General features: G+C 60.0%; 1 protein-coding gene across 1 annotated transcript; it reads left to right on the top strand.

Annotated features, from left to right (window-relative positions):
* Window positions 1–3,596: 3,596 nt before the first annotated feature.
* LOC308352963 (NUT family member 2G-like) lies at window positions 3,597–11,224 on the top strand (the record flags this gene model as incomplete). Its single annotated transcript, XM_080819494.1, has 9 exons — window positions 3,597–3,602; window positions 4,963–5,098; window positions 5,539–5,679; window positions 6,310–7,009; window positions 7,880–8,008; window positions 8,396–8,535; window positions 8,958–9,253; window positions 9,979–10,095; window positions 10,460–11,224. The coding sequence occupies 9 exons, from the start codon at window positions 3,597–3,599 to the stop codon at window positions 11,222–11,224; spliced, it is 2,430 nt and encodes an 809-aa protein (XP_080675620.1).
* Between the last annotated feature and the right edge of the window lie 3,595 nt (window positions 11,225–14,819).

Genomic DNA, 14,819 nt, shown 5'->3' with positions numbered 1-14,819 from the left:
ATGGCCCCCTACTGAAAAATACAAACACACAGCCCCAGCAAATATTCCTCCAAATAACCATGGTCCCTGAATACACACACAAACTCAATACACACACATCTCTCCGCAAACCCGAAATATACCTAAAATAATCCAGTATGCTACAACTATGCAAATTTATCACCCACACCATTTCACATACACATAAAATGCCACACCACCTCTACATACATAACCTCACAGTCTCAAATTCTCATACAGAATCAACTCTTCCATCTTGCACAATAGTCATACAAAACCCACATCACACATATAAAACACCCACCAGTGCCATAAAACAATTCACAGACTTACCCTCAACACACCAATACAAACAGGACTACTGCCAATCAGAAAAAGATACAAAGAACCATTCAACATGCTCTGATACACCAATGATCCTCCTGCAATGCCCGTACATACAAGCCAAGCGCCGTCTACCTAAACGAATACACACTTTTCCAAGCATGCCCCTACCCACATGCACATAAATAATGCTTTCAAATCTGCTCTTACTCACACGGTTCCCCAAGTCATGGGGGGGGGGAGCCTCACATATCATATTCCCCTCAACACCGAATTACAAACCCCTAACCACCAACTCCTTGACTTCGTATAGACCCTGACCTCTTAACACCCTCCTAACCACACTCAGCCCACTCTCACACACACAAGCTTCTCCGCCCCTTTTTCACAAATAGCCACACATCAGAATATACCTACCAACTCGGACCTAACAAGCCCCTCCAAGCGCCACCTGTGCTCCACTCCCCTCGTGGCCCCGCACCATCACACCTGGAGCCACTACCGCTCTTTGCCCCCGACCCGCCCCCAGGCCCTCCCTCCCACCGCACCAGGCCCCAAGAACCACTACAGCCAGCAGCTGAAGGGGAACCCGCAGGCCGCCCAGGACACCAGACCCTCAGGCCCCTGGTACCTGAGACCCACAAGCGCAGACCCCAAACCCCAGACCCCGGGGACCCAAGCACAGACCCCAGACCCGCGGGCCTCTCGGGACCCAAGACTCCGGAGCGCGGACCCCAATCCATTAGACCCTCTGAATTCCAGACCCTCAAGCGCGGACTCCAAACCCTCAGACCCTCCATAACCTAGACCCCAGACCCCAGGGACCCGAGCACTGACCCCAAACCCGCGCCCGCCCCGGGACGCCAGTCACCCAAGCGCGGAGCCCAGACCCGCGGCCTCAAAGTACCGGCCGTCAATTCCCAGGAACCGACCCCACCCCTACAAGGTCAGGGTGCGAACAACCCGCCCGAGGGACCGCGCGACGCACCTGAGCACACAGCCAAAGCCACAGAAACCGACGGCCACGCCTCCAGTCCCCGCGGGCGAAACCTCAGGGGCGCACCCAAGGCGAAGCGAGAACGCCACAGACCGCGGGCCGCCGCCCCTGCACGCCAGGGAGCGCGCGCCCTTACCCTCAAGCCTACCTCACGCAAGCACGAGGCCGCCACGCACGGCCCCGCCCCCAGCCAGAGGACCGTTAGGGACCCCGCCCCCGAGCCCGCGCAGGCGCGCCTCCTCCCGCAGGCAGCCTCAACGGACGCTGGGAGCCGTTGCGCGGGAGGGTCCCGGAGACGTTCAGCCCCGCCCCTGGGGAGGTGTGCGCGTGCGCGTGCGTGGGCCTGCGCGTGCGCGTGCGTGGGCCTGCGCGTGCGTGGGCGCGCGCCGGGCAAGCCCAAACGGGCCCTGAGAGCCGTGCAGGAGAGGCCCGAAGCGATGGGTCCAGGAGCCGGGGGCTGCACGGGGACGACCGCCCTCCCGCACTCTTTGTGGCCCTCCTGCCTTCAAGCCAGCGCGTGGGAAGTGAGCGCTCACGGCCTTGACCTCGCAGACGTGCACTCCCCGGCCTCAGACGCGACCTTGCGAACGACCTGGGACAGGGGCCTCCGAAGCCCGAGGGCCCCGCGGGCGGCCACCTCCGTCCGGACTGCGCGTCTGCTGCGCTTTCGCGCCCTTCTGCGCCCTCTGCGCCCGCCTGAGCCCCTGAGCCCCCCAAGATTCCATGGAAGCACAGTTCCGGCGGAGAATTCAGACCGGGGGAACACTCGACGCGATCCTCCCTGACTCCATTCCCAGACTTTCCCGGGGCGCAGCCTGTACCCAGCAGGTTTCTTGGCGGAGCTGCTCAGTGACTGTGCGTCCACACAGCTCTCCTCGCAAGGCTCGTGTTCCGCCTTGGATCCGCACGCGCCTGTTTCAGGTGACCTAGCAGGCGGCATGGCCGCGGTTTTGCTCTGCCCTCCCTCCTCTTCTGGAATATCGAAGAACTTCAGTGCGCGTGAAAAAAGGATGCAACGGATTGCCCTGACTTTGTGACATTTTTGGAAGAAGCTTCAGTCATCCCATCTCTTTCCAGTCCGTTGCCGGAGGGGGGCTCTTTCTGGGCACCGCGGACCTCGGGAGCCTCCCACGGCCCACCTCCAAGTGCAGGGAAGAAGGCTCCACAGCACACGAGCCTGCTGTCTCCCCTTCTGCCAGTGTCCTCTGACTGGGCGAAGGTCATGGCTCTTCGCGGACCTGTGAGCCCTGTCCAGAGACGGCTCTCTCTCAGCGGCCGCTGCAGGCATGCTCAGAGACCGGCAGGCGAAGGGTCTCTGGTACTGCCTTCCATGACCGGGCTTCCCCAATTGCATTCGGGCCAATTTGATTCCATCTGCTTCTGGGCTGTAGGATTTTGAAGCAGTACAGAAATGGTTGCAGAATTGAGACGAGATCCTTTTCCCACAGTGCCACTTTTGTATCAGTGGCCCCGAGAAGGTTCCTCCAGATCCTACATCTGAGCCATGAGTGAGAATCTTGTGACCACTTGATGGAATGACAGGACGAGGGCAGGAAGCAGGAAGGAACTTCTTTCTCCAGGTGCAACAGTTTGCCTCGGCATCTCTCTAATGGGAAGTCGGTTGAAAATCATTTCAGCCTTCCCGAGATAAAAGCTCAGGGCCTGAGACATGTCTCCAAGTTGTTTCTTTTTCCAGTCCCCAACACGGATCTTTGAAATTAAGTTCACTGAGATTTGCTTGAATTTCTCTCAGCTCATGTCCCCAGCTAAGATCAAGGAAGCGAGCGTGGAGCAGCTGCCGGAGAGAACAGGCAGGGGTGCGTGTGGAGGGCCACGGGAGGGCTGCATAGGGTGAAAGGCCTGGGAAGTGTCCCATAGGGCCACACCATGCATCTCCCTTCCTTCAGGTGGCTGGCGGGATGCTCCTGAAGTATTCCATATGAATATTGCCTAGACCTAGTCACGGGGTGTGTTGGGAGAACCCTTAAAATCATGAGGAAATGGGGCAGGAATTGAGAAGTGACCTTTTTGACAACTGTAGCACGGGCTGAGGGGGAGAAGAAGCCCTTCCCCTTCAAGATGGCTCCAGTTTCCTTTTCACACAACAGTGGTCTTTGGAGTCAATTTTCCCTTGCGGGGGTTGGGGGCAGGCAAGGAACTGTTTCAGCGCCTTAACCAGAAGGAGTTCTTGTTCAGTGCCGGTTCAGAGTGGAGCCATCCTTCTAAAGCTCCCTTTCCTTCCCCAACACCCTGCTGTCGTAGGAACTCTGCCGTCATGGCGGTGGGAATGAGGCTTGTCTCCCGAGACATCTGGCTTCAGCCTCTGAAGTTCTCAGCCCTCATCACCCTTGGCCCATTTCCTAACAGTCCTCTCTTCTCACAAAGAAAACACCAATGCCCCTTCGCATCATTGTGTTCCCAATAAACTGACATTGACATGAAACATGAAGATAAGAGTCAATGAGATTTGTAAAGGGGTGCTACCATGATTCCCACGTACATGGGACCACATTCAGTGTGAGCCTGGATTCCAAGGAACGAGGGTCTACCATTTGCAAGCCCAAGAGCAGGGCTTCCAGGTTCAGAGTGGCCGGCCAGCCCTTAGAGGAAGCTGGTTGTGTGAGTGGGAAATGGATAGGAGTGGATACCCCAGGAGGCTTTGTCTCAAGGGGCACATCCATTTCATGAGCAGTGATTGTAACGGCTCAAAAAACCAGGGCTATCGGGTCTTTCTATGCCCCTTTGAAGTCAGGAAGGGGAAGATCTCCTATACCTTCTTTCTGTCCTCACCCCCACTAAGCCTAGACACTCAGCGATATATGAGTGTCCAAATTCCAAATCCAAATCATTCGAAGAGCCTGCAGACACTGTATGTGTGTGTACACAAATGAGCTTTGCAGTGAAGCCAAGATAGCACTCTGGAGTGTTCATATCCAAGTTCTTTTTCTCACAGGCAAGTGACTAATAATAACCGGATACGTTACACGTTTTTGGTAGAGATGCCAGATAAAATACAGAATCCCACCTAAATGCAAAATTACATAAAGGGGGAAAGATCTGCATGAAAAGTATATCTCAAATATTGCATGGAACACAATTCTTGTAAATGCTGATTCCACGTTTACCTGCAATTCTAATTTAATTGAGTGTCTGTTATTGTTATTTGCTGAAATTGACCATCTTATTCGGCGGGGCCCCTCGAATTTTAGAGGACTGTAGCACTTCTTTTTCTGGGAATTTAGCCTCCAGAAAGGAGGAGAGGAGCCACATTACCAGGACACTGTGCATATCCACACAAATTGGGACCACGAGCAGCCTTCAACCAGAGAGAAATATGCTTTTATTCTTCAAGAAACAAAGAGCGTACATTTACTTTTTGAGGCACAATGCATCTCTCTAAAGATCTAAAAGACACGGGTAACACTGGGCTCCTGTGAGAAAGGGGCCGGGTTGCCAGGAGTAAGAGGTGGGAGGAAGAGGCGTCACCGCGCAGTCCTCTATGCACAGTGTGACTTTGAACCAAAGGTATTGCTTGTTAGAAAGTTTCCACTAAGGTAATGAAAGAGGGTAGAAATCCATATCAACCAGCAGCATAATACGCCAGGGAACAAAACGTCGTGATTTGTGGTCGCGCATGGTAGGCTGCACGAACGAACTCTCCGAGACACCGGGGCTTTCCAGGAAAAGGGACCCTAGTAAGGCCGGTGCTGCTGGACCTGCTCGGCTCCGAGCTCCGCAGGGCGCTGGGCACAGGAGCACCCGTGGCTGGAGAACGAGGTGCAAGCAAACCCCGGGGATCTGCTGACACCGCGCTAGTTTGAAACCCTCAGTTCCACGTGGCCTTAAGGACGCGTGTGCTCGTCAGCATATCTGTTCTGAGCTTTGTTCAGGAAGTCCAGCCCCTGTTGAATAAGTCAAGAGCCGGTAGGAAGCAGAGCGGGTCGAGGGACACAAACCGAGGTCGCCGGATACAAAATCGAACCAAAGGAGCGCCGGGTCACACCTCGGTGCGCTGAGTCTGGAAAACAGCGTCTGAACTGCCTGGAAAGGCGCGCCCCAACTGTGCTGCCCCGGATCGTTCGAAAGGAACTTGGGGTTCTGGCCTACCTGCCAGAGCCTGACTCATGGAATGTCTCCCCACCCCCAGCCAGGGCAGGGGCCCTCCGCCCCTCCCCCGCCACAGAATGTCATGAGTCCTGCATTCTCGCCCTGTTTAGATTCAAACTTTTCCATCCTTGGCTTGGATCCTGAGCGTCTCCTGGAGCAGCTTACCGTGTGGGGCCTGGACGTGACTTTCCTCACTGTGGAGGCTGCCAGGCGGCGGCGTCCTCTGCCTGTGGGGATGGCTTCACAAGGAGGTGAGCCTTTGGCTTGGGCTGGACGTGTCCGGGCCCGGGCCACCCCTGAAGTCCTTGGGATTCAAATGTGACGCCAGCCAGGGGCACTTCGGTGGGGTTAGGTAGAGGATGGGAGCGCACTGGACCCCCAAGGACAGCTTGGCTGGGGGGCTGAGAGGCTGGGAGTCTGCAGAAACCTGCAAGGACGTTGGGGAGGAGGGCTCCTTGGTGATGGGTCAGGCCCTGGCCGGGGAAACGCTCCGTGGAGGTCCCCAGCTGCCAGGGAGCCTGCTGAGGCCATTTCCCAGAGGTCAGGGGTCCAGCCAGGCCCATGTCTTGGGAGGCAGCCCGTGAGGCTGGAGGGTCGCGTCTGGGGGTCCGTGGGTGGTTCTCAGAGGCAGTGCTGGCCCAACGGCCTCTGCTGGGCAGACAGGATGTCGTGGTGGGAAGGGCGGGGACGGGAGTTCCCTGTGGGAGGCCAGAGCATGGAAATCACTCGCAGACACTGGCAAACTGCAACTTTTCCTGTGATGTCCGTCACGAGATGCGACGGGACTCACTGCTCTGCTCCCAGGGACTAAGGGGGCCCCGGGGCCTCCCTCCCGGCTGCGGATTCTCTGACCCCATCCGCCCCTTTCCTTCTGTCCACAGCATCTCCCATGCTGGGACCCCACGTGGCCACGGACCCGGGAGCCTCCCTGTCTGCTTTCGTGGCACGGCCCTTCCCCCCACCCACTGCCAGCGCCCCCCACCGGCCACGCTGGGGGCAGCGCCCGCCGCCCCTCGTGACCCCACCATTCCCTCCTGGTGGCCCCCTGGTGCTGCCAGCTTTCCCCAGGACACCGCTGGTGGCAGGAGAGGCTGGCCTTGGCCCCAGTGGGACCGGGACCTGCAATGTCATTGTGCAGGTCAGGTCAGAACGGGGGTGCTCAGAGACCCCCCAGACTCAGACCATCGTCCTCACTCAGGCCCCCCTCAGCTGGAGTGCTCCAGGGGCCCTCTGTGGGGGTGCTGTGTGTCCCGCACCCCTCTTCGTGACAGCCTCTGCGGTGGAGACCAGCACGCCCGCCTCGGCCCTTGGGGCCTCCCAGGCTGGCAAGGGAGGCTTGGCCCCAAGCCTCGCACCTCCGGCTCAGCCCCCGGTCGTCCAGCTGACCGCCGTCGTGCCCCCAGTCGACGCCAGGCCGCAGCCTCACGGAGCTTCCAGGAGCCCGACCACGGCCTCGCCCGAGGACTCCTGTAACCCCAAGAGTGTTTACGAGAACTTCCGGCGCTGGCAGCGCTTCAAGTCGCTGGCCCGGAGGCACCTGCCGCAGAGCCCCGACGCAGAAGCTCTCTCCTGCTTTCTCATGTGAGTGGCCTCTGCTCGCCTGCAGCCCTCACGCAGGCCCACCTTGGAGCGCGCACACAGGGCGGTGATCCAGGGCCGCTGGGAGGAAGGGCTGAGGCCGGGTCCTGCTCTGGGAAGGCACATACTGGTCCAGGACACCTCTCAGTCACGCATCTCACCTGACATTGGGGCAGAGGGGGGCGGTGTCCAGTCAACCTGTATCTTCCAGAGACATCACGGTGACATTCGCTGGGGCCTCGCAGGCAGAGAGGGTCCAGGTGTCAGAGGAGGGGCTGTGGTTTGGGGGCCGCGCTGTCCGTCACCATGTCTCCTGGGAACAGGCTTCTCATGGCCAGGGGTCAGCCCCGCAGAGGAGGCTCGGGACCTGCAGGGCCCAGCAGAGGTTCTGTGCGGGCCCCACACTCGCTGTCCCAGAGGATCCCTCAGAAGGGGAGGGGAGGGAGCAGAGCTGGTGTAGGGGTGAGGGTTGGGATCCTTCCTGCGGAGCTCTGACCGGGCAGGCCCGGTCATGGCACCTGGGGTCCCTCCTGAACACGGGGTGGTGGCACTTCCCGCAGAGGCCCGGACTCATTATCAGGCACCTTAATGTCCGCGAGTATTATTACGAGAGGCGGAGTCCAGAAGGACTGACTTCCCATGCCGCCGCGTCCCTGCTCCTGTCAGTGGACAGTCACCCTGAGCCCAGGGCCCGGGGCTGGTGCGGTGGGAGGCGGTGACCGTGGTGGTTGAGAAGGTTGATTTGCACACCCAACACTCCCTGTCAGCTGCCAGCACTCGGTCACGCTGGGTGGGGGACGCGGGCTCCAGGGGACCTGGGGAAGGCTGGGGGTGACCGGACTGCCGCCGGCCCCTGACCCCAACGGCTTACAGCCCGGTGCTGCGGTCCCTGGCGCGCCTGAAGCCCACGATGACGTTGGAAGAGGGAGTGTGGCGGGCCGTGCAGGAGTGGCAGAGCAGAAGCAACTTTGACCGCATGATCTACTACGAGATGGCGGGAAAGTGAGTCAGGGTCTCTGGCCCGGGGCTGCCGGGCGTGTGGGCCGGGGGCAGGGTCTGGCTGTGCGGATGCTCGCTTGTCCCAGAGGGCCGCCCTCCCCACCTCCCTGACAGTTCCACCCTCCCTTGCTCTGGACCCACCCCTGCCTCCACCAGAAGGTCTCAGGACAGGGATGGGGATCCTGAGGCCACCTCCCCTGGGGTCGGACTCCCTCCCAGGGGGCTGTGGAGGCGATGCGCTGGACAGCCCTCCTGCTGCCTCCTTGGTGGCCGGGACTGCGGCCGTCCCTCCAAGGCCCCGCCTCTCCCGGTCCCTCAACCTGCTCCTGGCCTTGCTGGCTCCAGGCCTGGGCCCCCTCCTCAGTGCGGCCTGGGCCTCCTCACCCCCAGGTTCATGGAGTTCGAGATGGAGGAGGAGATGCAGATGCGGAAGTTACAGTGGGTGAAGGTGGCCCAGGGCCTGCCTCCCCCAGCGCCCCGGAAGCCTGAACGGCGGGGGCACCCAGCCCCGGAAGCGGGCCCGCAGCCGGGTAAGGCCCCCACATTCCCGCGACAGCTGGTGGACCACGGCAGTGGGGACCGAGGGAAGGCCACTGTCCCTGTGTCGTGTCTGCTCCCACAAGGGGACATTGGTCTTTTGACCAGAGCAGCCGGGGTCTCAGCTGCCCTTTGTCAGGACGGGTATTGCCCTGGTGAATTTCTTGACTCCTCTCCCCACGCCTGTCAGAGGACCCAGCACAAAGTCTGCGTGGGAAGTGGGCTGCGGGGAGACCCTTGCTCACATGGCTGGCTGCGAGACGCACCTCCTCCCCGCTCTGCCAGTCCCACAGTGCCCATAGCTTCTGGTGGCCCTGATCCGGCCCCCATGGGTATCAGTGTCCCCCAAACACTGCCCTCCCGATGTACCGCCAGAGCCCCTCACGCCTCCTCCCTCCTTCCTGCTCTGCCTCAGCGTGCGTTCCCAGGAAGGCGGGTTCCAGGGCCCAGCCCTCCCGCCTGCAGCCACGCAGACCCCCGCGGCCCCCGGAGACCAAGGCGCCCAAGGAGATCCCTCCAGAGGCTGTGAGAGAGTATGTGGACATCATGGAGAGGCTGCTGGGGCCTGGCCACTCGGCCCCGGGGCCGCCGGCAGGTGAATGGGGAGAGGATGGAAAGGAGCCGCAGCAGGAAGAGGCCGCGACCTACCCGGACCCGGGTCTCCTGAGCTACATTGACGAGCTGTGTTCCCAGGAAGACTTCATCACCAAGGTGGGCTGGCCCGCAGCCCGGTGTCTGGAAGATTCCAGGGTTTGGCACTGCAACACCCAGATCGAGGCTGAGCCCAGGCCTTTGGCATTAAGCTCTGTTCCTTGTTCCTGGGCTGTGTGTGCATGTGTGTATGCATCCTTGTGTGTTTCCTGTGTGCATGCAGGCATATGTGTATAATTCCATGCGTGCAGGTATGCGTATGCACATACACATGTGTGCATATATGTACGAGCATCGTGTTTGTGTTTGTGTGTATGTTTGTGAGTGTGCATACCCCAAGTGTGTGCATACAGGCGCGTGTGTGTGCATTTGTGCCTTCTGGGGATGTCTTTGTGGATGTCTGCATGTGGTCCCGTGTGTCTGTTCACGTGTGTTTCTGCCTAGGGGTATGTCCTTTGTGTCTGAGAGTGCACATATGTTTATGGGGTGTTTGTGTTTGTGTGTGTGTGTGTGCGTGTGTGTGCATGTCCAGGTTTTGTCTCTCTGTGTACACATATGTGTGAATGTCCGTGTGTCTGCACACGTGCATGCGCGTGTGTGTGTGTGTGAGAGAGAGAGAGAGAGAGAGAGAGAGAGAGTGGGGCCAGCGACTCTGACGTTAAAACTTCTCCCACCGTCTGGAGAAGGATGGGTGGGTCTTCACTCGTCCCCATTTCCTGCAGGCCCTCCTGGCTCACAGGGGGCTCCCTGCCAAGTCTGCCCACGGCCTCTTTCTTCTGTCCCAGGTGGAGGCAGTCATCCACCCCTGCTTCCTGGCGGAATTGCTTTCCTCGGAACCGCAGCTGGACCTCCCGGCCCTGGGTGAGAAACTGGAGCAGGAGGAAGGCCTCAGCCTTGCAGAGGTGAGGCAGGGGAAGGACGGGTTCCCGGTGAGCCAGGGGAGGGAGGGGACCCAGGCGATGCAGGGGAGGGAGGGGGTCCCAGGTGAGCCAGAGGAGGGGACTCCTAAACAAAGTCCCACATGACTCTGTCCCCCTTTGCTTCTTGCGAATCACAGCCCTGGGGAGGCCAGCGTCGGGTGGGCACAGAGCCGAGAACGGGAAGTGGAAGATGGGGAGCCTTGGCAGGGAGGGAGGGAGGGACTCAGGGGGATGTCAGCAGAGCCACAGCCTCGTGGGTCACCCTCCCTTCCTCTCCCAGTGCCACCGTCCCATCCCCCCGACTCACTGGTCTATGCGGGCCAGTCACTGTCCCCTCCTTCCTCAGCTGGTGGAGAAAAGACTGGCGGCCTTGAATACGGAGGAGGGTGTGCAGGCACCCCCACGTCTCTGCGCAGCCCGGTCGGGCCCCAGTCCCGAGCAGGAGACCGGTCCCGGGAAGGGGCTGGGGGTCAGCGACAAAGCCCGCCCAGCAGACGCTGACGGCCAGGACCTTCAGAGGCACGGCCGAGCACGGACACACCTGTCGGGGCCCAGAGCCTTTGCTCTCTCTCCCGGACGACGGGAGTCCCCTGCCCCCAGGGCCGGACGGGTCCCCTCGCCTCCCCAGGGTCAGAGGTGCGCCTCCCCTCGACCGGGCCCCAGGGATGCCCTGGTTCTCAGAGAGGCCCCTCCTGCTAGGGACACCCGGGGGCCGGTGGATGGGTCCAGTGAGGACGAGGAGGAGCTCCCCAGCCTGGTCTTCCTCCTGGCCTCTCAGCACAGCCTGCTGCCCTGGGGGCTCTCCCAGAGTCCCGCTCCTGCCTCGGTCATCCCCAGCCCTGGTGGTCGCGGGCCGTGGGGGGCTCCACGGGCCCCCTCTCCTCAGAGAATAGGCCTCGGCCCGGCCACCCCCCCAGCTACAAAGTCCAGGAAGCGGGCTCTGTGTGAGGGTCCTGCCTCCGTGGCGAAGACGCCCCTGCCGGGGGCCAACCTCAGGGTGTCTGGGAGGCCGGCCTTGCCTGTGGGGCTGGTTCACCCCTCACAGCCTGCAAAGAGAAGGTGTGACTCCTTGGTCACAGGGAGTAGAAGGAAGCGTCACTGCAGCCAGTAGGGAGAAGTGGGCCCGCCCTCCAGGGCCGGCACACCCTGGGGCCCCCCAAGGAGCCTAGGGGCTCCTCCTCAATCTGGTGCTGATCCCGGCTGTGGGAGGGGGAGGGGAGGGAGGGAGGCCATGACCGTGGGGGCGGAGTGGCAGCAGCCCACTGGGGCACCGGGTGTAAATGGGGAATAAAGTTAGTTTTGTGGGAAGCGCTCTGGGCCACTGTCTTCCTACTGGCATGTGGGCTGCCGCCGGGAGAGGGTTCCCCACGGGATGGAAGGGCCCGAGAGGGGCTTCCTGGGGCCCCCGTCACCATCCGGACCCCTGACCGTCCAGGGATGGGGAGCCCTCTGCACCATGGCCGTTTCTGAGAATGAAGGCTGCAGACGGCCCCACCTTCCGGAGCTCCCTCTGCCTCCCCGAAGCTTGCGCCACGGGGCGGGCCGGGCGGGTGGTCCTCAGCTCCTGCAGGGCTCCCTGTGCGGGGTCCTGAGGAGACGGGCTCCGGGCCTCAGGCCTCGTGGTAGCAGGAGTGTCTTCATCACCGAAATAGGAGGGCCAGTGGGGGATCCTCCCAATCCCAGTGAGGACAGACATGGGGCATGGATGAGGGCAGAAGGGGGCACTGGCCACGGTGTGCACACAGGAACCACAGCCGTGGCGCAGGCAGCAAGTCCCGTGGCAGGATTTCTGGACTGGGCTGTCTTCGCCAACCATACGAGGCCCCTGCTTGCTGTGGTCGCAGAGCGAGGAGGACTGGCCAGGGTCCCTGGGTTTTCAAGAACACCCCACACTTACTGCCCTCTCTTCTCGCCCTCGAGGGACCCCTGTGGGAGCAGATGTGGACATAGACTCTCATTCTCATGTGATACGGTTCCTACAAACAGACCCCAACTACGATGCAGGAGGGCAGCCCACCACGTGGACCATGGGCCCAGGCGTCTGCAGTCCCAGTGCTGGGTGGGAGCTGGGATCCAGGCTGAGGGGGGCCTTCTTGGGGAATTGGTGCAGACCCCACGTCAGACAAGGCATCTGCCTGGCTCGTGACACTGAGATGAGCTGACCCTGAGAGAGGTCCACAGGGAGGTGACCCTGCTGCCCCCACAACTGCCCTGCACCCCCCAGTCCGCTCATCTCCCCTCACTGGGAGTGCTGGTCCCTTCCAGCCCCTACCCCTGTCCCACCCAGATGCTCTGATCCCAGGAGCGAGCACTCAGGCCCTCACCTGCCTCCTCCCAGCCAAGGCCTCCTCTCCAGGTTCTAGATTCTGGTGTCTTTTCCGGGTTTGGGTGAGGCCCCTACAGCACTCAGCACTCCAAGATGTGCTGTCCCTGCTGCAGGATGGGGCCAAGGCCATCCAGGTCCAAGGGACACCTGGCCCTCTTCTTGCCTCCCCCCGACCCCAGCAAAGAGTTTAGTGAAGAAAGGCACTCGTGTCGGCGTCCTCGTCCCGCTGCACGGAATCCGCAGGCCACCCCACGGGGGCTCCTCCCTCTCCAGGCAGGCGGTCCGGAGTGCTCCCCACCCTCCTGCCCCTTCCTGAAGCAGAGGTTTCCTCTTGGTCGCACTCCCCAGCGGCTGCCCCTCCCTGTCCAGCTGGGCCTCACAGAGAGGAAGGGGCTCCGGGGCCCAACCAGACACAAACAGAGGCCGCCCCTGTGCCTGTCACCCCCCCCCCACCGTGTCCCTGTCCATGGCATGGGCCTAGCGGGCGCTGGATGCTAACGGCGTCCGCGAAGATTTGCCTCTTTTCCTTGGAAAATACAAGGTCTGTGCAACGGGAAGGAAATTAAGTGGAGATAGTTTCAGGTTTTTACGGTAGCCAACCTTCCTCGCCACAGAAACACTTAGGAGAGGTGACAGCTTGCGGGGACGGTGTGGCAGGGCCAAATCAGGAGGGAGCTCCCAGTAAGTGAGGAGGAATCTGTGGTGAGGACCAGGTCATCCGGGGCCCCTGGGGACGTCCCGGTGCTCACCCAGAGCAGGCCCAGCTGTGCTCTGCACAGTCCAGTGGGGCAGGTCTCAGTCGCCTCGCTGGGTCTCCACAGAGAGCCTGCAGGAAGCCAGGCTCACGCTTTCCCGAGAGCACCGTGGTCTCTGGCAGCCTGGGAACTGGGGTGGCCCTGTCAGTCAGCCCCGCGGGTTTGGCTGCAGAGCCTCCTCCTGCTCCCCTAGGACGAGATCCAGCAATGGGGTCCTGGAGTTCTAGGGAATCCCTTGGATAGAGGAGCATTCCTGTCACCACTGATGACAATGCTGTGCCTTCTGAGGGCTCCGGGAAGCTCGGGCTCCCGTGGCCACACTTCCGTGGCGGCGTGTTTGTTCTTCATTCAGAGATGCGTATGTCCCACAGGCCACGGTGCACTGGGCGGGAAGAGGAGAGCAGCCAGCTCGTGGAATCCTGGCCAGGGCGCCCCAGTGCCCCCACACATGGCGCTGGCCCAGCGGCTGATAACGGGCGAGCCCTGCCCCTGTCCATGCCTCTATCCATCATCTGCTGCCCCTGGATGCAGGTGTCACAGGAGGCTCTGGCAGAGAACCACGGTTTCTGGGGCCGGGTGTTCGGACAGACAGTGGGGCGAGCTGGAGCCATTCCTGCTCAAGTGTCTGCTCTGGAGACTCTGGGCTTGGATAGTCCCCACTTGTCGGCGCCCTGGTGTATTTGTTGGTGCGACCCTCCCCCAGACAAGCTGGCAGGACCTGCCACCACCCGGCATGGCCACTGGGAAGGCCCCAGACATGACTCCCTGAGTTCTGAGGGTTGTTTCCTCTGGTATGTCTGTGCACACCTGGGCCCTTGATGCTCATTTTCGTAAAATATCTTGGGGTTACGCTGTGCTGTCTGAGGGTTCCTTCTGCCATCCTCCCCGGGTCTCTGAAAGTCAGATCCCACTCTCATTCTATCATCTGTGTTTGGAATGTACTTTGTGTTGGTTCATTCTGAGGATCCTGTTTCGGGGATGTGTGTTGTGTGAAAGTGTACAACGTGTCTGTACATTGAGAGATGTTTTCCACCCACAAACACAAATTGCAGAGGGATCCCTAAGGTTTTTGTAACTTACAAGACTCCTAAAAATATATAAATGGATATATAGTTCATGGAAAATTTTTCCTGTGCCTTTCAATCCAATGTGGATTCTAGGCATTGTGCTGAGATAGTCTCAAAAGCATGTACAAACAGACCAGTGACAGTGAGAGCATGGTGGTGTCTTCAGAACCAGCAGGAGGATTAAGATCAGACCCTATTCTTCCCTCCCTATTGTTACCTGGACACTGGCTTTTCAGGATCCCTTGTGCTGTCCCAGAAAGCAAAGGACATTGTACTGTTCCAGTCTCTGGGGACTCTGATAAATATGTGTCCTGTATCTGGGGTTCATATTTTATGGGCATTCTCCTGTTGGTTACTCTGAAAGTACAAAATATTGAGAATTTCTAGGTAAAATTGATGTTAAAAGTGTTTTCTCCGATGATATTTGAATAAGTCATATAATGTTAACTGAAAAAACATAATTGCATCGTAGTCTAATATGTCCAAAGTTTAAACTCTAAGTTATATATAGATAAAAGTGAGGATCACAAGCGCACTCCTTGACAGGGGCAAAGATGG

The sequence above is a fragment of the Martes martes genome (assembly GCF_963455335.1).
Source record: "Martes martes genome assembly, chromosome: 12".
Lineage (NCBI taxonomy): Eukaryota > Metazoa > Chordata > Mammalia > Carnivora > Mustelidae > Martes > Martes martes.
The sequence above is the reverse complement of the archived record's forward strand: the minus strand, read 5'-3'. Positions and strand labels throughout refer to the sequence as shown.